The sequence below is a fragment of the Sebastes umbrosus genome, chromosome 16 (assembly GCF_015220745.1).
Source record: "Sebastes umbrosus isolate fSebUmb1 chromosome 16, fSebUmb1.pri, whole genome shotgun sequence".
Classification (NCBI taxonomy): domain Eukaryota; kingdom Metazoa; phylum Chordata; class Actinopteri; order Perciformes; family Sebastidae; genus Sebastes; species Sebastes umbrosus.
Genome location: NC_051284.1, coordinates 12,098,938 through 12,123,721, shown reverse-complemented (window position 1 = coordinate 12,123,721; position 24,784 = coordinate 12,098,938). Strand labels below are relative to the sequence as shown.

At 42.5% G+C, this 24,784-nt stretch overlaps 1 protein-coding gene across 1 annotated transcript in view; it reads right to left on the bottom strand.

The window, feature by feature from the left end:
• The window catches only part of LOC119504271 (AT-rich interactive domain-containing protein 1B-like), a 199,258-nt gene that overhangs the window by 124,638 nt on the left and 49,836 nt on the right, over nt 1-24,784 (bottom strand). The window contains exons 3-4 of the mRNA XM_037796316.1: nt 24,184-24,360; nt 9,417-9,521 (exon numbers count right to left, since the gene is read on the bottom strand). Coding sequence (XP_037652244.1) covers nt 9,417-9,521; nt 24,184-24,360 — 282 coding nt within the window. The remainder of the gene's footprint in view (nt 1-9,416; nt 9,522-24,183; nt 24,361-24,784) is intronic.

Below are 24,784 nucleotides of genomic sequence, written 5' to 3'. Positions count from 1 at the left end.
GACATAAAAATAAACCCAGAAAGGTTAGAAGTGGATGACTGAAGCTCGGGAAAGAGGGAGTGAAAGGGGAAGGGGAGGGAAGAGTGGAGACGCTAAAGAAGGGAGGAGGGAAGGAAAGTGGGAGGGAGATGATGCAGTCTTTTACTTATTCTTTCCTTCTACAGCAACATTTTTTCTCTGTGGCTCTCTATTTCTCTCTGCTACAGTCTAAAGAGTGAAAAAGGAGCAGAGGAAAAGAAGAAAAAAACACTTTTAGCTGCAGCAACTGTCACTCAACTTAAAATATTTGTTACTTTAATCCACATTATCATCCAACGAGGATGAGAAATCCTTCCAGATTCATAATACTGAAAAATCATTTGACAAGAGAGCGTTCCCATGTCCAAACTACTAATGAATATAAAATAGATGTTTCCAATCTTCAGTTCAGATTGGCTCAATAACATTTGAAGCCAGTTTAACAGTTAATTTAAATATTAATGTGGTAACAGAAAATCACCATTTATAATGGAGGGCTCAGTGCCAGAAGGGCATATCTGGCATTAATGGCTGGTGAAAATGAAATCTGTATATCAAGAGTGCACTTGAGGAGATCTATTTGGTGTTCTGAAATCAATGTGAAAGAGTGTTTTATCAAAAACAGATTGAACTGAGTGAACTGAGGCGACCTCAAGCCGGGATCTTCGTCACATTTTGAGAACAACATCGGATGTAACACCTTGAAAGGACAAGCCAAACTGGTAAAAACGCACAGTGTGTCATGTTCATTTTACTGATGTATATCCAACATCACGACGTAGCAGCCTGGGCTTTCGCACACTGTCACACTGTTGACTGTCCCGTGGTGGAACAGGGAGGACAGTTAGGAAGGTGTTGATGTGCGTTTTGTGTCCTTAAAAACAAAGAAACAGTAATACATATACACTGCTGCTCCACACATAGAAACACACACACACACACACACATGCATACAAATGTACACACTATGGCTGCCAATCGATTTAAATATTTAATGGTGATTAATCACAAATTAATCACCCATTTTTTTATCTGTTCAAAATGTACCTTAAAGGGAGATTAGTCAAGTATTTAATACTCTTATCAACATGAGAATGGACAAATATGCTGCTTTATGTAAATGTATGTAAAAAATGTATTATTAGAAATTAATTAACAACACAAAACGATGACAAATATTGTCCAGAAATTCTCCCAGATACTGCATTTAGCATAAAAAATACTCGTGGGTACCCTTAGAACCCATTTTCAGGTCAAGGGACAGTTTTTCCTCGCCATAACTTAGCGCAAGTTTGGAGCGTTGTCTAACCTCCTTCTCGACAAGCCAGTATGACATGGTTGGTACCAAAGGGTTCCTCAGGTTTTTCTAGTTTCATATGATGTCAGTATCTTCCCTCTAGCTTTAACACTGAGCCCGCTGCAACCTCCCAAAGATCGATTGCGTTAATGCGTTAAAGAAATTAGTGGCGTTAAGACGTCGCGTTAACTTTGACAGCCCTAGTACACACACAAATGCTTTTATCAACACATGCACACAGTCATCCACTTTCCATTTACATCGTCCATTTTCACAAGATGTTTATGCAGAATCCTGCTTGTCGCTAAAATACAGATGAGTAGTGTGTGTGTGTGTGTGTGTGTGTGTGTGTGTGTGTGTGTGTTCTTCTTGTTTATTAATATTTTTGGAATTTTGGCTTTGAGAGAGAGTAGCTCATTTTCACAAATATTGATTAACCATTACTTGGCCATGGAAATAACATGTTGGAATTCATATTTTGAGTGGTGTTCCCCTTTAATGGAAACCCACAGCAGTGAGCTGCCTCTCCATCTCTGTCCTCTTTTGTCCTGAATTTGAACTAGTCTTCCTAATCTGTTAGAAGAAACAAGCGTTGACAAAAGCCACCAGCCAGAGAAGGAGAACTGTTGGGCAAAGGATAAAAAAAAAAAGATGCAGAGGGGAATCATTTCTCTCCTTCTAGGGTCAGTCATCTCTCCTCCTCCCCCTTCTCCTCTTCCTCTCTTATCTCCCCCCCTCTGTCTCTCCTCCTCTGTAGGAGAGGCTGGTGGAGAGGCGCCAGTGGAACCGGACTGGTGTTTTCTTAACCAAGTTCATCCCTCTCCATTTCCCCCTCACTCTAAAATCATAAAGCCTGTCACACACTGGGGGCGTACGCATGTGTAAGCATAGGGGTAGGTAAGTGTGTAAGAGTAGTGCTCGGACAGAGTGCGTGCACACACAGTTTCTTCACTCTGCCGTGCTGGAGCTTCAGTCAGTCAGTCTGTCAGGGGTGGATGGGTATAAACATGGCCTCCTCCGCAGCTGTGGAGCTTCTTTCCCCCCTCTCCCTCTCTACCACTGCTGCTCAACCTAGTGTTACCAGTTAGCTTTTAACAACCTACACTGGCCAGCATAGTTCCCAGTAGGTAGAACAGTGTGTAGCCATCAAATTTTGCCACAAAACACAACTAAAAGCCTTCAGGCAAAAAAAAATGCTTTATTGATCCCCATAGGGAAATTCTCTTTTGGTGTCTCTCCTCCACAGGGGATGGAGGAGTGCGGTGTCAGCTGCAGAGGAGTGCTGGTAGGGATTCAGTGTCCTGCTAAAAGACACTTCACCAGTGCAGATGCTCCTAAACATGGAGGTTCAAACTTCCAACTAATGGCATCATTTCCAACTGGGCTTGCAGAGCTACAGTCTAAAGTATGTTGAAAATTCTAATTGATATATCAAAAACAAGGCTACAAATTAGGGCTGGGGGATATGGAAAAAATCAAATATCACGATCTATTTGACCAAATACCTCGATATCGATATTGTAGGGTTAACTATTGGTGCTTTCACAAAATATTTACACATTACATTTTTGATAAATAATCATCAGTAATGTGGATATAATCACTAAGTCACCAGCTAGAACAGTCTGGTAAGTTCAGAAAATGACATCACTTTACTGTAATGCAGCCTTGAAAACCAGGAAAAGACAACACTCATGCCATATTACTATATCCAAAATCTAAGACGATATCTAGTCTCATATCACGATATCGATATAATATCAATATATTTCCCGGCCCTACTACAAATATTTAGAAACGGCCTAATTAAAACGACGGCTGTGAATACGGTCTCAGACATGATCCCAGGTGAATTCTCTATAGAAACAATGCTGAAAATGTGTACAGATGAAGAGACCCAGATAAAATTTTACAGGAGATCACTTCCACTTCCTGTACGTCTGTGTTTTCAAGCCGCCGGGGAACAAATGGTATGGCCCCGGCAAAAACACGTGTTCCCGGCTCTTGAGGATAAAAAAAAAAAAACTACGCGTGTACATGAAACTGTGTGTGCGCGCTAAATGATTCATGAGGAGCAAATGAAAACAGGCTGGCATACAAGCGGAAAAATAGCCCGTCTGCATTTTAGATGAAGCTGGGGTCCTCTGACTCGCTGTGTCATGATATCTGGGTCTGTGGAGGTGGAAACATGTATTATGTGTGTGTGTGTGTGTGTGTGTGTGCGGTAGCAAATTTGAGGCGCACCAGTGTGAGAAGTTTGAAAGAGAAATCTCAAATCATATGGTAAATTATGGACTCCTGTGGAGCACATAGGGTCCACCGACACATAAAGGGACAATGAATCAATCACTCCTACTCATATTTGAGCGAATGGGTCTACGGGTTTAAGACTGGCGTGACCAGGAGCATTCCCCTATACCTCGGAGTGTGAAACTGGCTTCAGATTAGCTGTCCTATTCTCAGAGCTGCAATGTGTTCGCAGAAGTGGCAGGGAGCTGCTGTGGCCTTCAGTGCTGCTGTCTGTTCTAAGAATAGGCAGCAGGGTCCAGAGAACATCTCGTCTCCGAGTCTCCCTCTCTGTCTCCCCCACCTACCCTCCTCTTTCTCTGTCCACAAAAAAATATATTTGAAGTACAAAAATATAAGCAGAAATGACATTCCTACATGGAAAATGCACTAATGCATTTTGTCAGTGTAATTTGAATGGCCTCTTAAAATATATGCTGAATGATTTGCATCTACATACACTATGTAATCTTTGTATATTTTAAACCATATGTCCAAACCAATATAAGAGAGATATTTTTCCTTCCACGAGTCCCTTCATGTTTTTCCTTTCCCCCGTCCTTCCCTCTCTCCCCCCATCACATCTCCCTTGCGTTTCTTTGCTTTCTTGACTCTCCTCTCCTCTCCTCCCCCCCATGTGTGTGCACTAATGTGGAGGCTGAATCTAACCCTGCTGGATGACATTACTCTGCGCTGCCTGCTGGCCCTGTCTGCCTGCCTGGGGACTCTAAAATAAAACACAACAGTGGGGAGAGAGCCAGAGTGAGAGCACACACTGTATAGGCAGCCTGACTGACATGCTCTGATAGAGCACGCGCGCTCCGTGTGCGAAAAACGGCTCGCAGAGGACAGAATGTGTATCAAAGCGTGCGATGCTGCGTGTGTGTTTGTGAGCAAAGAGGTCTGTGTGAGTGTGGTTGTAGTGAGAGAGAGAGAGAGGGCGGGGAGGGGAGCAGGCCTCTCCAGCTGTGCCCTGTCAATCATTCATGACCTAACACTTGGAATAACAGAGGAGGGCAAGGTGGACAGGAGTGAGAGGGAAGAGACAGCGAGGCAGAGATAGTGTTTCTGAATTTTCCTTTTTGTCTGATAGGAAAATAAGTCAAGGAGGGGCAAATGAGCACTGAAAGACATACAAAAATATTTTTCTCCATGTGTGTCTGTGTGTGTGTGTGCTAGTGTGAATAACATGTCGCTGCTGGAACCCCATAGCCTGAATTCAACATCCCTCACCCTGAACAAGTGACAAAAAGATAACCACGTTTCACTTCACCGCTTCACGCCCTCTCTCTCTCTCTTACTCATTCTCTTTCTCATCCTGCTCTTCACCCCCCCTCCCCCCTTTCTCACCTCACCCTCCCACCCCCAGCTCTCTCTCTGTCTTTCCACATGGCTGGCCATCCTCTCCCATGTCCCAGAGGATGGGAGGCTGCGCGGCAGCTTGGCAGGCTGTCAGGGGAGCACCGGAGAGCAGGGAACATGTAGTGACTGGAACGGGGGTGGCTGTGGGGTTGGATGGGAGGGGGGATGTGAGAGGGGGGGGGGTCAGTGGGTACGAAAGCCCTGGCTCCTCACCTCACTGTGGCACTGGAAAAACTGGCTCTGCTTAGCGACGTTAGGCAAAAGATGCAAAGGGCTGAGGGCGCTACAGAGAGGAGGAAAACACAGAGCTCTCACTCTTCCTCTATTTTCATGTACCAGAAACGTCTCCGCCACACAACGCAGGAAATAATGAAGAACACATCCAACACGTCATCCAGAGCCAATCATGTAGTCCAGCTCTGTAACCGACATGACATGTGACCTATTATTGACCTGTAATTGCCACACCTGTTGTGAGGAAATCAGGGATATTAAAAAAAAAAGGTACAACTCAACAAAGTGAAACATCATCCTTTCAACTTTGAGTGCAATACAAACAGTGACGTCTGATGTATCCATGGGACAAATGAACAGATATGATGAAAAGTTTTGTCAAAAGTAGGGCTGTCAAAGTTAACGGGATAATAACGCAAATTTGTTTTACGCTACCAATTTTTTTTAACGCATTAATGCAACTTGTGATTTTTAGGTTGTAGCAGGCTCACTTTTAAAGCTAGAGTAAAGATACAGAGGTTAAATAACGCTCTACACTTACGCTAAATTTTGGCGAGGAAAAACTGGCAGGGCCATTTTCAAAGGGGTCCATTGACCTCTGACCTCAAGATATGTCAATGAAAATGGGTTCTATGGGTACCCACGAGTCTCCCCTTTACAGACATGCCCACTTTATGATAATCTCATGAAGTTTGGGGCAAGTCATAGTCAAGTCAGCACACTGACACACTGACAGCTGTTATTGCCTGTTAGGCTTGAGTTTGCCATGTTATGATTTGTGCATGTTTTTATTCTAAATGCAGTACCTGTGAGGGTTTCTGGACAATATTTGTCATTGTTTTGTGTTGTTAATTGATTTCCAATAATAAATATATACATACTCTACATTTGCATAAAACAAGCATATATGCCCACTCCCATGTTGATAAGAGTATTCAATACTTGACAAATCTCCCTTTAAGGTACATTTTGAACAGATGTGCGATTCATTTGGTATTAATAGCGATTAACTATGGACAATCATGCGATTAATCGCAATTAAATATTTTAATCGATTGACAGCCCTAGTCAAAAGTTATGGCCTTTGGTTTGGTAAGTTATTTTTGTATAAAGTACAAACCAAAACCAAAAAAAAACTGTTGGTTTCACCTTTAGCTTCATTTACATACCTCTATTTTTTTACACTAACAGTGTGATGTGCAACTACAACAGGGAGAAAATATGGGGGCAACGTTTCTCAAAAGTTTCACTTTGGAGTGGTTCATCTTCTCAATAGATGATCTTTGCTCTGGCTGCTGACTTCATCATTGTGTGGAACTGGAGGAACAGGCTCAGCTAGACCAGAGCAAGTCTGGAAATACTGTAAGAGGAATACTGCAGTGTTAATGCTAACCCTGTACTGAAGTCATGGTGGTGAATGCCAGGTCAGTTTAAAAAGCTGCTGGTAAACATTAAAGTAACTGCTGGCACTGAGATGTGAAGCTTTTTTTTAACAGATGAGACACAACAAAGCTGTTAAAACTGAGAGGTGTACAATGAAAACACCACTCACTCACTCACTCACTCACTCACTCACTCACTCACTCACTCACTCACTCACTCACTCATTCATTCATTCATTAATACGGAGAACCAGTGTGACAGAAAAGCAACAGAATTAAATGTTAATGCCTTACTTGAACACATGAACGTTAACGTCAGAGCCAAAGCTGCATGGAAACACAACAACACAAACAGATATGCTAATACTACACTAACAAGCTAGTGCTGAGCGTGTACTTTTCTAATTGGAGCATTTCAGTGATGGTGATTTGATATTAACAGCAGCGTTATAACGATACAGATACTGTATGGAATACGAAGCATGCTGTATCTTCAATACATTACATTTTAAAAGACCCACGGGGCGCTGTGACTTGCATTTGTGATAAGTTACTAAAGCACTGTTTTCCCTTTGGTCTCCCTTCAAAAATCCCGCCACATCACACGGCAGACTCGTCCCAAAACAACAACATGACACTTTGCCGACCCGCGCTCCCTCCCTCCTGACAGAGAGAAAGGGGGGAAAAAAAGATGACAGCAGCTTTAGATCTGACATCAAACGCCGGCGAGAGAGTGAGAAAGAGAGAGGGGGAGGAAAAAAAAAAATGGTTACATCTCTGCCGTGACAGCTTGCTGGAAGAGCCTGGCAAACGCCGAGCAATTTCTCTTTCCTTCTCTCTCTCTCTCTCTCCTCCTCCTCTATCTATCCATCTCTCCCTCTCTGTGTCTCTCTCCCTCATCAAAACTTGCCGCCGATTAGGATCTCGGCGAGCCACGCGCTTTGGATGGGATGCGAAAACACACGGAGAACCCAAGGGGTAAAACGCCAGGATTAAAGTGGTGAGGGAATATGGGGTGATATCGGCCGTGGTTCAAATAGATCGGCCCCCGCGACTGCAGTGGCTCCTCGCCTCGCCTTGCTCTCTCTCGCTCCGGATTCACACACTGATACATCAAGGCCATTTCTCATTATAGCACGAGGGTGGAAAAAAAAAAAAAAGCTTTCATGATGCTACTTTAGAGGGAAAGACAGAGAGGAAAAGGGAAGGGGGGGTAAAGAGTGTGGGAGAATGAAAATGAAAGAAAAAAAAATGCCAAGATAAAGAGGATGACATACTACTAGTATGTTATGGAGGGAAAAAACTGAGAAAGAGTGTGTGACTGTGTGTGCGCACAAGAGAGATGAGTAGGAATCACTTGGAAAACTGACAGATAAATCAGCCGCTGATTTGAATCAAAGCAGAATGAGCCGTCAGTGTGCGTTACACGACCAGTGAACACAGACTTTAAAAGTACCAGTCTATGGAAAAATAGCGTGGCTTAATTTGAGTTCATACACTTAATTTAGCTTTTCTTGCAGTTCATTCCTCCGCTCCGGAGGCAGTTCCAAAGTATCTGGTAAATTAAACGGCACACACCTCAAGCAGTGCCAATATTTGCGACCATTTGCAAATGTCTATTTATTCTATTCTTGAAAGTGCTGAGGAGCTGCGAGGGGAGAAAATGATGGAGAGTAAAAAACGATTAGTTTAGCCAAAAAACTGGAGCAGCCCACATCTCTCTCCCCTCATAGATCAGCCCGGCCTCGCCATTTCTTCTCAATTACTCCTCCAGTCAACCTGCTTAACGATTTTTTTGCTCGCCCCAAATGCCAAACGCGTGTGGGTTTGCGTGTGTGACTGCGTGCATTAGCAAGAATGTCGGTGTCCGTGCATATGCTTTTTCTGTGCGTGTGGGTGTATGTGTGAGTGAGTGCATGATGCATGTGGCCTTTTTTGCCTTCGGCGTGGACGCCAGTCAACACACAGACATGAGCTCTGAGATGAGCAGTCAAATCCATGTCTCCCATGGAACGTGAGACAAAGAGGCGTGTCTCATTGTGAGCGGAGGCAGCTGATTGGATAGGAAAGCTTACAACTGAATCGAGTGCTCAAGGGATGATCTATTTTTGTAGACCAACCAGAAAGTTAGCATCTCCCTGGGTTTCCTCAAGAAAAAGCCAATGGGATTTTTCCATTGAGTTTTGGATTATTGCAGAAAATAAGCTCTGTGGCAAACACACGTTTATGATACCTACAGAGAAACTCCGCAAATGAACACAACCTTTTATGATTGTTGAAGCATAAATGTAATCGCCAGAAGTAAAAAGCTAACGTTAGGCTGTAAACGAACTACACCACGGTCGCATGAGCGCGAGTATACACAACGAGGCTGTAAACGAGGCGGCGTGATGACGTTTAGTAGTCTCATTTAGCCACTTGTTAACAACTGCCTTTTTTAAGACACATAAAGGCTTCAAAATTCACGAGTGGGATATTTATTGATGTATTTTATATTGTAGAACCAAACGTTAAAATCTCTTCAGCTTGTGTTAACCACAGACCTTATTTCAGGCATCGAACTAAAAACCCACTGACTTCCAGACGAGGGAACCAGAAGTGCTAAAATGCTAACTCATTTCTGTGTTTCAGGACTCATTCCTGCACCACTCTGTTTGGAAAAAAAACAAGAAGTGGAGGAAGACACAGAAACAAATTTTACTTTGAGGTTTGATGGTGTGTTTTGGTGTCTGCTAAAGGACCGTCTCTCTCTCTCTCTCACATAAAGAATATTTCTGTATGTGTCAAATTCGCTGATACTTTGTGCTTATTGGTGGGCAGAACTGTCAATCACTCACCGGCAGACTGGACGGGCGGTCTTGGGGGACGCCGTCCTCATTGTTGGCCTTCCCAGGGTTCCCTGGGGCTGGACCCCTGGTGCTGTACGTCTCCTGTTGGGCCTCCTAGAAAGAAAAACACAGCGAGAGAGAGAGAAACACAGAGAGTCATTTACTATAGCTGTGATCGCTAAATTAAAAAGATTTATTTGACAGTATATTGCCAATATTTTGAAGTTCTGAAGGGGATTCTAAATTAGGATATTACCAATACTGTATATCATGTGTTTTGGCAGTTATGAGGGGTAAAAAAAAAAAAAAAAAAAAGACAATTACACCACATAACGCAGTGAAAAGTGCTCGAGGTAATTTCAAAACATTGTCATTACAGTGTCCTCTGTCTATGAACATGTGAAGAATAATAAGCTCATGGTTTAACTGACTGCAGGTCATATTTGTCATAAGTCTTTGATATACAAATTTGAAGGATTCTTGCTTAAAAAAAGTGCATTTATATATATATGTGCATGAAAAAACAATACTTTTTTTTTCCTTCCAAATATTGGTAGTGACTCAAAAGTGCAGTATCCTTGGAGTTAAAATCATTACTACTCGTGCTAAACGTTAGTTACGTCATGGTGTTCAACAACCCATTATGATGAAAACTGTCTAAATGTGTGTGAGAGATACTGAGAGAATGAGCTGAGGGTGGCTCAGGTTTAAAGGGCTGTAATAAAGACTCTGATTCCCAGTCAGATCAAGTCACAACACAAAGAGGCAGGTTACACAAGGAAACACACACACTGATACAGTACATGCAGACTGAAAAACATCTAAACACACATCCATCAGCACACCATACCCGCCAATTCATTTCAACCAAATCCCGGCCTAACCACCCACTAATCCTCGAAAACACACTCGCACTCACACACACACAGACCAATACACACACTCAGTCCTATTGTTCAATCTAAGTCATTTTCTTTCCCTCTGTAATCACAAGCCTATCTAGTGTAAACCAATTTTCTCCCCATTGTCGGAGGTGTTGCCCTCTCCCTCTCCCTCCCTCTGTATCTCTCCCTCCTTCCCTCTCCCTCTTCTTTTTCATTCACCGCGGAGGTCGTTCCTCCATCATGTTAAGCGTCGGCAGCACAATGGCAACTTGTTAAAGAGCTCTGTGTGGAAGGATTAGTGATAACTGATCGGCGAGACGCAGCGAGAGATCACACACGAGTGCTTCAACACACAACCAGACGCAACATACTGTAGGTACACACACAATCACACACACATACATGCAGGGTGTGTTCAGGTTCTTACTTGCAAAATCCATTTTTCCCCACAGTTTGATTTCTTATCTGTTGTGTGATTATACTGTAGTAGGTGGGCAATATCCCTGTCAGCTAGGTGATATAATTTTATAGCTGAAGATTATCTTTCACAGCAAGAGATGTATCATGTGAAATGGATCTATTATTAGAGCATTAAATGTGTCGTAATTTGTGCTTCCAGGGCGAATAATACCAATTCGGTACTTTTGTACATTCTTAATGAAATCTGATATAAGGTTTAATACATTACCTGTAAAGTTAGTCTACACACATTTGCATGCTGCATTAGCAGCTGTGCACACACAGAGACAAAAAGTTAATGTATTCATTCATCCATTATTAAGAAAAGGTAATTTAATGACCTTAAATGCCCTAGGGTAGTCCCTTCAAATTCGCGTTCCAATTATTAGCCAATTAAATCGCTGAAGCACTTTTTCAAATAATATAGAAAATGTTAAATGTTTCCTGAAATGTCAATTATTCTATCTATGTAGGAATGTGATGGACACTTACTAAAAAAAAAAAAAAACAGTCTTAGTATGAAGTGAACTCATAACTTTGTTTAGCGTAAGGTCCCTGAATATGTTCCAACGATTTATCTGTCTCATATGTTTCAATATGGATCATTTTATTCACTGAGACCTCAATTAATTTAAGATAAACCATTATCATGATTTTAGTTTTCTGATGGCATGTCGGTAATATTTTAAATGACAGGGACATTGGCTTTATGGGAGTGCTGTGCTTCCAAAATGTGTCATATTTTTGGTTGACATATGGACCGAAACATGAAGCAGAGACAGAAAAAATGCTATGAAATGTCTCAAAACTTGCGATGATGTTCTTGACTTAAAATTCTGCTAGTGCACAATGAAGTAACTACTAAACGTACACAGTTTTTCATTAAGTAAAAGTAACTGGATACTGGCCAAAAATCAAAATCAAAAAGACACATTTATTGATGTGTTTCATGTGATCAAACACATCAATCACATTGGTGTGATTTTTTTATATTCTAATTTACTTACAATAACTTACGTTATTCTGGGAAATTTGTGATTTATTTTTTTCATTTATTTAATTAAATTGAATGCAAAATGTTCACAGTAAGTGAAAAAAGCAAGGGCATGTATATAAGATGTGAAAAAAGTACATAATAATTTGTCACTTCTACTTGCTGATATTCTTAATATTTGTGATTGTTTTAACTAGTGTGTCTGTGTGTGTGTGTTGACACTTTGTGTGACTGAACTGTCTTCTAATGTGTCAAATATGTGACTTATTATCAGGTTTATCTTGTAAAAGAGATCTTGATTTCTAATTTACTTTCTGTATAAATAAAGCTTAACCAACTACGTTTTCATTTTTATTCAAATAATAATCACAGTGAAAATAATCAGCCAAATAAATGGAACATCGAGCCACAATCTTGCCACAATAGCTCTCTTAATCCACTCATAACCTAAAACCCCCAAACCAGAAACATCTCCTTAACCACGTCTAAAAGCCAGAGGGAAACCCTGTTCCCCCAGATGTGGTTTAATCACTGGATCACATATCATCCCATGAAGTGGGTGGGTGCACAGACAACGGATGTGCTATTTTAAAAAACAAAGCCATGCTAGTTTCCTCGTCAGGGCCCTGGGCAAGCCCTGTGTTTGTATGCACAGCCCCCCCTGTGCTTATCAATGGGAGCCTGGACGCGCGCCAAACGTCGGGCTTTTATTACATGGTCGGAAGTGCTTCGTTTGAAGCACAAACCCGGCTAAGACACAAATACACCTCCACAGGTAAATAAAGGCCCGGGGAAGGAGGGAGGAGAAATAGAGGCCGGGAGATGTTGCGGTGACTTTCTGATTGGTGGAAAAGAGCGTGTGCACGTGCACAGTCCAGCTCACAGATGAAAATGCATACATGGACAGACAGTTGCTCACACAGTGAAATGAGCACAGAAGAGTGGCTGCTGACCCAAGTCCAATATTTACTCAGGCATATGAGTCTGTAGTGTGTGTGTGTGTGTGTGTGTGTGTGTACACTCGAGGGGATTTCCGTTTTAAGTGGGTCAAAGTGAGGTTAGCCTCATACTACTGTTTACACTCACGTTCTTACATCATCACTGTCAGCTGTAATATGGATGGAGAGGGTGAGAGAGATGGAAACCGAGACTGGGAGGAGGGAGGGTTAGATGCTGACAGAGAAATACAGAAGGTGAGATGCAGAAAAGGAGAAAAGGAGAAAAGGAGGGAAAGGTAGGAAAGCACAGGGACAGATGAAGAGAGAGAAAGAAGGGTGAAAAAAAAAGAGTAGAAAAAGCGAGCGCGAGAGAACATCAGAGGCAAATGAAGGAGTGCTGCGAGTGCATCCTTTCATTTGAGTTTTTTCCAGTCCATTGTCTCAAAATCCCATTTCCCAGCTAATTTAGAAGCTTCTAAAATACACTCCACTCCATACCTTAAGCCTTAGGCCACAGCTAATCCTGTCTTCACACACACACACACTCACATATACGCGCACACACACAGACACGCTCATTCATCCTCCGTGCTTTTTCAAAAGACTTCTTCTTGGCATAGTGGAAACGAATGAAGGATATTGAAGGCAAGCGTTTGAAGTACATGAGGGAATGCAAGAATCAAACTGTGAGTTAAATGCTATTAGACAGCTGTGTGGAGAGGCAGTGTAATATTAGATTTGATTGAATAGATGACTGCTGAATGTGGTGTAATATATAGAGCCGGAGAGGGCTTTATGCGGACGCAAATCAATATTGCAGCACCATGTTAATCCCAGCCACTCAGGAACGGTAAGTGAGAAATGTTCGGAAAGCAGAAACGTGTCGATGTCGTGCGCTGACGTTTGTCTGGAATATGAGACGTATAAAAGCAGTCAGTTCGCTTTGTAACTTAATCTCTTGCACAGTGTCAGTGCGATGTTTGTTAAAGAGAAACAGAAGAGGTCAAAGGTCAAGTTGTGCTTTGGAACAATACCTCCTGGAGCTAGCAATTTAGTCCTTTAGTTTAAGGAAAATCGAGGCCACAATCCTGCCCCCAAACAGTAATTCCAACCATGACATACAACCAATTTGACAATTCCTTTCTGTTTTGGCTCACACCTAATTTAAGAATGTTGTACTGAGCCTTTTTGGTTGGTTGCACTGCACACTTTCTACCTCTATTTTTCAAGCAGGGAGCAAGGTGAAATGTTGCCTCGCTTTGCTTGTATGAGTTTGATTGCCTCGGAAAACAAGCAGTGAAACTGTCATGACAGCCAGCGAGCACATTTGATGCCACCACTTGACATAAGAGAAAGCAGCAGGAGGGAGCAGAATTCACAGCCATTACGTTAAGCTGATTTTGGCTGACATCTGTCTCCATCTCCTTTTTTTTTCTTTTTTTTTTAAACAGCGAGAAAAAGATGTGGGTTACTTCAAACTATACTTCAGCATTATTTTTGAAAATGTTAACATGCTTGCTTTTTAATCCTTTTTTCCACCGCCTTTGTCTGCTCTGGGGCGATCTCGCTTTTATCAACTTTGTGTGCGGATGTCAGTGTTTTCGTCACACGCCGGCTCTCGCTTTATTATAGGGGGTCAAATGAATTTCTCAGCATCTTCTGCTTTTCTGTGTTGGCTGTGCTTTTCCTACCTTTTGTCCTAATTACATTTACTCTTTGCTTCTACCTCCCCTCAACATCCACTCTCTCCTCTCAGCCTTAACTGCCCCCTCACTCTGCATCACTCCACCTCCTTCTCTCTCCTCTTCTTCCTCTCTGTCCATCCGCTTTCCTGATTAATCTCTTGCTTTCTCCACACTTCTCGCATCCCCATCTCTTTCATTTTATCCATCACTCTCCCTCTTTCCCCCTCTCATCCCCTCCTACCTTTCCATCCCATCTCCATCTTTCTCATCCCCCCCATCTCCAGCCGTTCTCCTCATGACTACCAAATGAATTAGTCACCCCCCTTTTTCCCCTGCACCTTGGCAGATGCACATCTCGACAAAATCTGACGCTAATGCCATTAATATTCATTAAAAATTAAGCTTAATTGCACATCTTTAAGAGAGAGGCCCATAACCCCCCTCCCCTTCACAAAAAAAAACACACTGCCTCACTATACACACATGCACACACACACACACACATACAACATGAAGCCCAGTGCATTTGACCACCACCCTCTTCCACATTACCCCAAGGACAGCGAGTCTCTGATGTCCATTGGGACTGACACACACCCGCTGGGATATACTGCAACGGTAGGGTCAAACAGAGGTAAGAAGTGTGTTTCCTGCTGTATCCGAATGTTTTTAATTATATATATATATATATATATATGTGTGTGTGTGTGTGTGTGTGTGTGTGTATGCCCTGCTCTCTACCGGTACCATTGAAGGCAGCATTTTTAATTTTTCAAATCATTTTCATTTGCCCGAGCTGCTAAAAAAAACGACCAACCTTTAAAGAAGAAACACTAACAGACATGTACAAAAAACATCTATGCATCAAGGAGAGGCGGTGGTGGTGTTGGTGGTGCTGGTGGGGGGGGGGGCACACATCCATATTCAACACCCCGCGTTCACACACACACACACACACACACACACAGACGCGCGTTGGTTCAGACTTGCAGATACGCACACACCAATCAGACTGACTGAACCGTAATTAAAGCAACAATCAGCAGCGAGAGCCGAGCTACACGGCGTTCTGAAAAAATGTGACAAATCAACATTTGGTTGTGATGCGCTTGTCTCTCATGTTTTCCTGACACTTACATCTTTTGATCCATTTCAGAATATTTGGAAAACATTGCAGTTACATTCTGATTATGTCAGATACGCAGTAAATATATTATAGGGCAGCAGACCTACTTTCGTCTCCTGCAACTGCCTTTTAAAAGTGTGTTGGTTAGAACACCGTGTAAACGATGGGCATTTATTCCAGGGTGCAGTCTATTATTATCATCAGAAGAGAGGTGACCATTAGAATGGAAAACAGCTGCTGTATGTGCATATGCAAGGATGCCTGTGTGTGTATGCCTACAGTATATCCGTATGAGGTATGCGAGTGTGTGTGTGTGTCCAGCCTATCTTAATAGGTCCATTTGTAGCAGGGCCTGTTCTAGTGCTGTGTCCTTCAGATTGGATTCTATCGCAGCAATCCCCCTGACCTTTAGCACAAAGAGACTACAAGAAGAGGACCAGAGCTCCGACACAGGACACACACACACTCTCACACAGCCTCACACAGCCACAAGCAAGCATTCACTCCTGCCCATATAAACAGAAACACACACATGCAGACACAGAAAGGAACGCACACGCACAGACAAACACCCACTGGTATGTGTGCAGGCCGTCCCTTAGGGATGATGTCAGACGTAGCTGACAGTGTTAGCTGCAGATGCCGTTGCCAGGGCTTTCATTCTCATTCCTCTACACAGGCTAATCAAATAAGAGCCAGTCTTTGTACCATCTTCACTTCACACACTCTTCGCAAGTCCCCGTCAACACCACCCCCATCCGCCCATTCACTTCAATTGCTTTGGCTCGCAGTTAAAGAGGACATCCACCCAAACTGGTGTACACCCACATGACTTTTGCTAAAGCACGGAGGAACAATGGCGGTGTGTTGGCGAGCTCGACTTTGACTGTGACATTTTTTTTTTTTTGCTGTTTTCTCTTTCTTTCTCTGTCTGTGAAGTCTGTATCCAGGAACAAATGTAGCGGCATTTCCTAACAAATGGCAGCTAAATTAGGCCCCTAGGGTGCTGTGCCGCTAACTACCGGCCCCCTTTTTTTTCCTGAGCCATTATGATTGTCCTAACCGTTCCAAAAACACCTCTCGCGTTCTCGTTCATTTGCATTTGAATTGCAGCTCGGCTGTACAAAAACAAACATAAATCAAAAAAGGGAAAAAAGAAGAAAAAGAAGAAAAAAAAAAAAAAACAGTGGCGGATTCTAGTCGAGCAATTAGCAAGTGTCAGTCAATGTGGAGGTAAAAAAAAAAACACTAAATTAAAAACATAGTCTCAAACACATGCAGACACACGCTCATACACACTAAACCTAGCTGACATATACAGCATATACATATATACAGAGAGAGGGGATTTTTTTTTTTTCAATTTTATCATTTAGTTTTTGCCTGAAAACTCATCAAGCTTAAGTGCTTGTCAGCGGCGGCCAATAGGAGTGCGGCAGGCCCAGGGTTGCCTTGGCGATACGCGGGGACATTTAGAGGACTCCGATAAACTCTGCCATTTAAAAGGTTATGACAATTAACGCGGCTCTCCGCAAATTACCACTGCCAGACCTTTACCCATGGACGTCTCTCTCTCCCTCTTATCACCCCACACCCAGCCTCTCTCTCTCTACCTCCTCCTCTCTCACCATATGCCCTCCATTTCCGCAGCCTGTCCTCCCTCCATCCCTCGCTCCCTCCCTCCCTCTTTCTGCCCACCCCCTTCCAGCGAGCAGCACTTTTATTATCCTGTTAATTAACAGAGTTCTTCACTTAATATTCAAATGGTGACCAATTAATGACATTGAACTTTGGGCGCCCCACCCACCCACACGCAGTGCCCCCTCGACACACACACACCTTTCCTTCCTCACTCTCACTTCACACACACACCCCTTCCTGCCTCTCATTTCCTCCCGTCTTGTCCCCTCAACTTCCCTCCACCTCGTCGCCAAGGTGAGCTACCGTTTCCTCGTGAGAGAGAGAGTGTGTGTGTGTGTGTGCATTGAGGTGCAGTCGCGGTGATTGAGGCAGCAGAGCAAGTATACAGCGAGGGGGTAATAAAGCCAGGCCGCAGAAAGGCTCGACGGCCTTTTAATTAACCTGGTGTGATTAAAAGCGGGGGTGGCGGAGGGTGGGGGAAAAGGGCCTGCTGCTTCAGCCGGTTGGGGGCGGAGGGGTGACAGACAGGAAATAGGAAATGACACAGTGGAAGTAGTGAAAGGTAAAGGAGCCAGGTGATGTGCCAGCATGTGAGCACTAGGGCTGGGACGATACACCTATCTCCTGATTCAATACTATCACGATAGTTGGGTGCCGATGCAATATGTATTGCGATTTTAAGTATTGCAATTCAATAATACGATTTATTACGATTTTTGTTAACTTTTTTTTAACACTAAACCATGGGAAAAAGTTGAATCAAACACTTCTTGGGACTTTTACTTTTGAAAATATCTAAATGAATCCATTAAAATGTTAGAAAAATGTCTTTCTTTGCTTCAGAAAAGCGAAAACATAATTTAGTGGTCTGAACATTTTATTTTGTCAGTGGAGGGCACGCATGCAGCAGTTACTGTCTTTTCAAAATAACAGTAAAATAGTATTCACCCTAGTTTTTTTAGTTTACACCACATGGTGGACATGTGATGTTGCGCTCATGAGCATCGCTAATCTAAACCAATGAATCAGCTTCCTTCCATGTAGGTCCCTGTAAAGTGAGCTTGTCTCCTCCAATCAGCCGAGAGCTCCTCTACGCCACAGCACCGCTCCCCAGGGCCTACTCTCAGACAGGAAGAGGAAATAGTTAAGGCCAATAGAAGAAACGACCGGTGGGATCAGTTTCACAGAGGAGAGTGGATAGGAAGGTTTTACTACGGGGAGTAAATGTCACAGGGAATGACTTCCTTCTTCAAAGACCAGCAGTCGAATCCCGACAACTCTACCATACACCGAAATATACCACTCAGTGGCTTATTCACCGTACAGTTAATATTATGCTAAAAAAAGGCAAGCCATATTCTGTTACATGTAATTACTTTTCTAAACATAAATCTAACACACTGTTCGTTAGTGAAAAATTAAATAGTGTGTACTCTGTGGAATAGCTGATCAAAGCCAGTACCATGTTCTGACAACATTATGGCTGGGTTGCACCAACAAGGATTAATTTTTAAACCCTGATTAAATCATGGTTCCACTTTAAGTCATGTTGTACCAAACTTTAAAACTATCTTAAAATTAAGAAAGATTCAATTTAAATCTCTCAGTTTAGCTTTTACTGGATTAAATTGAATTCTTTTGCACCAAAACTTTAAACTCCAATTTAAAATGTGATCCACTTTAAACTTCAACTAGAGGAGGTTTAACTTTGAAAATAGCTGCCTTTTTGAGATGGATTGAGCAAAATAATCAAGTTTTCGAAAAAACGTTAAGCGACAGACTCGTTTTCATTAAGGAATACATGTATATAGCAGCCGAAAATTAACGCAACCGCCGAATGTGCAACCTCCAAGTAGCAGTGCAGAGGCCATGAGCAAGCCAATGGGGCACGCTCATATGCACGAACATGCACTAAAAGCTAACGCGTCCGGCCCGGCTAAGTAAACAAAGATAGAAGAAGCTCGGATAACAACACACACAGAGCGAGGGCGACTTCATTCTCTGCTCATGTAGACATTACTCCTCTATATCTTTACATTGCAAATATCTGTTTGGTGCTATATTAGGCTAATGCCCTGGATATTGTATAGAGCACCTTTAATTTCGGTTTAAACTTGGATTAGTTTTTAATTGTGCAACAGAGCTCTGCTCAATTTCATTCTGGATTTACTAATTTTAAATCTATCTTTGCTAAACTCTGATTAGAACTAATGTTAGATTAAATTGACCTTTATTGGTGGGACCCAGCCTATGAGTTTAAATCTGGCGGCTGGCCAGTTGCATTTCACCTCCTTTCTGTCTATCCCCTCAGTCCATCCGGTCACACTCCAGTGTATACTACCCAATAAAACAAACACGCCATAAAAAATAATCTCCAAATTCTTGAAATTACAGCTCTCTCATTTACGTTTTTATGAGGTAGAAAGTATTAGACAGTAACAAAATATTAGGCGCTTCATCTGTTATGCGTCAAGTGCAATATGGCCGGGAAAAGGAAGACCGCTTTTCTGCTTTTAAGAGATTTGTCTCACGCTGTAATTGAAGCCAACAATCAGACCAAAAACATTAGGGTCATGATATTTATAGGGTCTGTTAAAATATACTTCCAAAAATGGGGCCCCTATTACATGGCTTTTAAATATTCCTTTCACAAAGCAGAAATCATTTTCTGTTGCATTTTTACAGTAGTGAGCCTTGATTCAACAGCATTTGGTGGAAAATGACATGCTGGTATACAAATAACAGTGTATGAGGTCAAAAAGCCTTCTCAATCAATTACTGTAAAGTATATGTCACAGTGTTTCTGAGTACTATAACTCACAATCATCAATTTAAAAATATCTGCTGTTCTCAAACACCCACAGACACTCAAAAACCACCAGCAAACCACCCACATTTATTTTTTTTTCAAAACCTACTTCTTCCCTGATGCAATATTATATTTTTTTTATTTTTTCGTATCAGCCTTGATGTCTTAGAAATGTCTTTTTAGCCTGCTCTGCTCCTCGCAATCAGATGAGGTCACAGCAGTGCAATAGACTCAAAGAAAGACGGCATTTTCACTTCGATTTGTTACAAAACCAGCTAATAGCTGTTGGTTGGGGAGCAAATTCTGTGTCAAAGGCAGCTGGAATGGTTCCATCAGCTGGAGGATGTCCTCTGGCTAGGGTTAATGGGAGTGGAGTGGGGGGAAAGGAACTGCGGAGAGCGCCAGAAGAACAAAATAAAGAACTTTTCAGCTTGGATTTCTCAGAGTAATGCAGGGTCAAAAAACAGGGGTCAAAACCACAATGACATCCTAATCTGGTGTGCGCTTGCAATTGTGTGTATGTGTGTGTGCGCGTAATCCGTTCCGTGCGGCTCACATCATGTCTCATTTCAGCCCAGAATCACAGACAAAGGTCACCGTTTGACCTTTTCACAGCTCAGAATTGCTGCAGCACACTCGGCTGATTAGTGTACACACAGACACACGCAGGCACACTTATACAAAAACTGATAGAAAGACACACACTCACTCAGAAGAGAAAAATTTAAGTAATATAAAGCGCTGAGCTGAAAGCACACCAAATCTTCTATTTATTAGAAAACCGCACCGTTTAAGTTCAATTTCCAAACATGTTTACTCTTGGATCCAAATTCAAAGACAGGGACCTAGTTTCTTTGTTATTTAAATGTATTCTGATATTTTCTGGTATTCTTTCCCGCTCTAAATTCCTCTCTCACTCACTCAATCGATGGACAATTAACTTTGTCTTAATGTCACCGCACAGGCTTGTTTTTGTTATGTGTAAAATGTCATGTTTTTTAATGATCAATATAATGATATTGTGTATTTTCAGTCATTACTTGAACATAAACTGCTGAAATAAAGTGAGTGCTTGGAACTGGATTGTGCATTTGTTACACAAGATGGATTTGGTGTAGCTGTGTGCAAAGTACACTGATGTATATGCCAAGAACCCACCTCTGTCTCAAGAAATGTAGCCCATTACCGACTATACATTTCCATTTACACATAGTCTGTATATCTACCTTGTTAAATTTCAGTGGGATTGGACTGCTAGATGGAAAGATGGTACTTTAACTGTACATGTCCATTAATAGCTGGGTTTCTTGTTAAAGCACATTCCCAAACCGAGCCAAAATGTAATGTAAATGTAAAAGTATGGGAGCTTATTAGTCGACAGAAAGAGTGGATTTAGTTGGTCTACAGTTTGATGGCGAGCAGACAGGAATGCCTGCTGTGTTGCCGGGACATAAAATACTCCATAGCTCGAACACATAGGAAGGATTTCTTGGTTAAAGGTAAAGACAGCGGGATGCAACATTGATGTTGAATCCATTTCCCCTTAAACTATCGTGCATGCCGAAAAAACAAAGGGAATCCAGCACTGTGGTCACCACAGCAGTTGGCATAGCAACCAATATGGGACCTATCAGCACAGGTGAAACGTGGTTTCGGCCAATCAGAGTGCTTGGGCAGAACTACCTGGTGTGTAAATGTCAGCGAGGGTCAATTGCCGCCACATCATCAGCGATGATGAAAACACACCATTACTGTCACAAAATGTCAACGTGGCCATGGATCTTAGTCTCTCCTAGTTAGAGTGAATAATGTTTGTTCAGTAGGCTGCACGGTCCGTGTGTGTGAGCATGTTAAGTGAGGAAACAAGAGTAAGTGCTTTTTTCAGTGTGAGACAAAAGGCATGCTGGCTAAAATGTTCACTAAGTATGAAAATTACTATGCTAAGACTAACGATTTCCTTTTTTGACAACCTGCTTTTGTGTTCACAATGGCTTTTTGCTTGGCTATTTGTCTTGGTGTGCTCAATATTCAAGGCTGTCTAAAGGAAGGTTTAACTACATCTCAGTAAATCACAGTATAACTACCCAGACAGATACGACTACACCACTGCCAAATGGCATCAACTAGTGCAGATGCTAAATAAGTCTATTCACATTTGTGAACTACTAATGGCGCAGTACGGTGTCTGGGCCAAAAAAAGGAACGCTTTAAAAAAAAAAATAAAAAACCTGTTTGTCTTTGCATGAATGTGCCTTTAAATTCTAGAACTAAATTAAATTAAATTAAAATGAGAAATAATTGCAGAGGAAAATGGTTCTTTGAGTATCCTGATCTGTGCTGTGCTTGATGTATTCTATACAGTTCTGTTCTGTAGGGATGAGCTGTCAATGTGGATATCTTCATTAAAACGGCTCGCTCTTGTTGTGTGATCATTCTGCTCTGTAGCGGGAGAGGCACAAATCATTCATGTGTATAAAAGTAGAAATCACTCCAATACAAGTTACAGTCCTGCCTACAATTTAAGATATCGTGAATTAATGTCATCCTGAGCAGAGAATGAAGTCGCTCTCCCACTTCGTGTTGTAATCCAATCTTCTCTGTGCTTTGTTTACGTAGCCGGTCCGGCTGCAAGTGCATGTTAGTGCACGTGAGTCCCAGTGTGTGTGCCACACTGGCTAGCTCTGCACTCATACGGAGGTTACAGCTGATAACACCATCCCGACCCACAGTGTCGTCGCAGAAGCATAGCACCCACCCTTCGGCACACCCTCAGGTTAACAGCTCTGTCAGCACTGTTGCCATTATTTGCACTGTTCGTGCTGTTAGCACCGATAGCTGCTGGTCGACACTGTTGCCGTTATTTGCACTGATAGTGTCGTTAGCACTGTTAGCTGCTAGCCTCCGGCTCAGCCGTCACCATGTTGAGAGCTGTGTGGAGGCAATGCCTCAATCGTAGATTTGCTCTGACTTTGTAATTTAGCATCTTTAGGTAAAGCAAGAATTAGAAAGAAAATGAGTACCAATAATAACTTTCAGTGTTAAACTGTTGATGTATTAATGTGTAAGAAGCATTTCAGTGTATGGCTCAGGTGGTGCTACATCTATCTATTTTATATACAGTACTTTTGGGTACTGCAATTAAGAATTGCCTTTTTTTTTTCAAAAAACAAACAGAGATTGGATCTGGACTTATATAGCCACTATTGATGAATTAAAACATGCCTTTATCAGCCCTGATGCTGATCTTGCAGAATGGCTCAGGGCATCCTGACTTCACTCATCTGTGTTTTCCCGTTCTGCTTCGTCCGGTCTTCCCCTTTCCCTCCCTGCTTAGTCTGATCTTTCCCTTCCTGTCCAGTTCTGTTGTAATCTCTCCCGTCTTGTATTGTTCTCAATTTTGTTCTGCTCTGTTCTGATCCAGGGCAGGGCTGTTAGCCAGAGTCACTCCACGCAGGCTGATAGATCCCTCTGGCAGCGGGGTGGATGGGAAACACATGGCCAGCCTTCACTCAACTCAAAAACAACTGCTTGAACCCGGCTTCCCGATGGAAAACTTCTACAGAACATCATGCTGAAACTTGGCAGGACAAGTCTCAATCCAAATCTGTGGAACAGGCCTTTTGTTGTACTGAGGATTGGGTTTGCACAGGCGGGTTTGTGTGCATAGAAAATGTGCAATATATGTTTATACACGACAGTATGAGTGGCCAATCTATGAACTTGCTGTTTCTGTAAATGTGTTTGTGAGCTAAGAGAATATGAAAATAAACACAGAGTGAGATTTACCTAAAATACCTCTCATGAATAATGCGAGGGGAATAATGCGACCAATACACCAGGCATGTTGGACCACCGACACACCACATTATTGTTTACACACGAACATACATGCGCACACACACACAGTCTATCCCTTAAAATAATCTCTCCAATCTCAGCACCACTAAAATATTAAAATACAACCCATGGAAAAAGATTTGGATGAAATCCCTTTCCTGCTGATACATCAAATTTTATTCTCGATGTTACATCTGATAAGCGACATCTGCGCATCTATGTGTAACTGATATATTTATTCATATTTATTTATTGAGTTATGGTAATCATTTCCATTTTTTGCTCACGACATGTAAAGGGGACTTAGGCTGAATGTCTTGGCCAATTTTTTTTCCACACAGGAAACAGCACAGTGGGTGTCCGGGTCTGAGTGTGATGAGTTTATACGTGTGTGCGTTAGTACCTGTTGTGGCGGTGGTCGAGGTTGCAGGTAGGGGCTCTGGGTCGGGCCCGGAGGGGGGGTCTGCTGAGGGGGGCTGAAGTACGGAGGGGTTCCCTGCTGCCCCGCCTGCTGCTGCTGCTGCTGCTGCTGCTGCTGGCTGTAGCCCCCCATCCCCTGCTGGCCATATGGCGCCACCTGCTGAAACAACCAATCACAAAACGGTTAGAGGGGAGACATTAAGGTCAAGGCTGAGGGTTGAAGCAAAACGTTCACTTTAAACTAAAAGTAATGAAGATTGGCTGTTAGGTGCGATTAGTAGGCATCACAGTAGGTGCCGGGTGACGTACTATAATAGTCAATCACATAAAAGCCATCTAACCTAAAGTCCTCTTGGAATGACAGGAAAATAAAAACAAAAACATCCCTACACTAAAACTGGCCTCTATCCATTTCCCAATTCATCTGATCGTAACGCTTTTAATTTAGCTCGGACCAGGCTGACACCCGTCTCCCAGCAGTCCTCTGCCTAATGAACTCTCGCTGCAGAAACCTCTAACTTTATGTCCTCTGGCTTGCCAAATGCATCCTCCTCTCTACATTATCTCCGTCTCGGTCAGCTCAC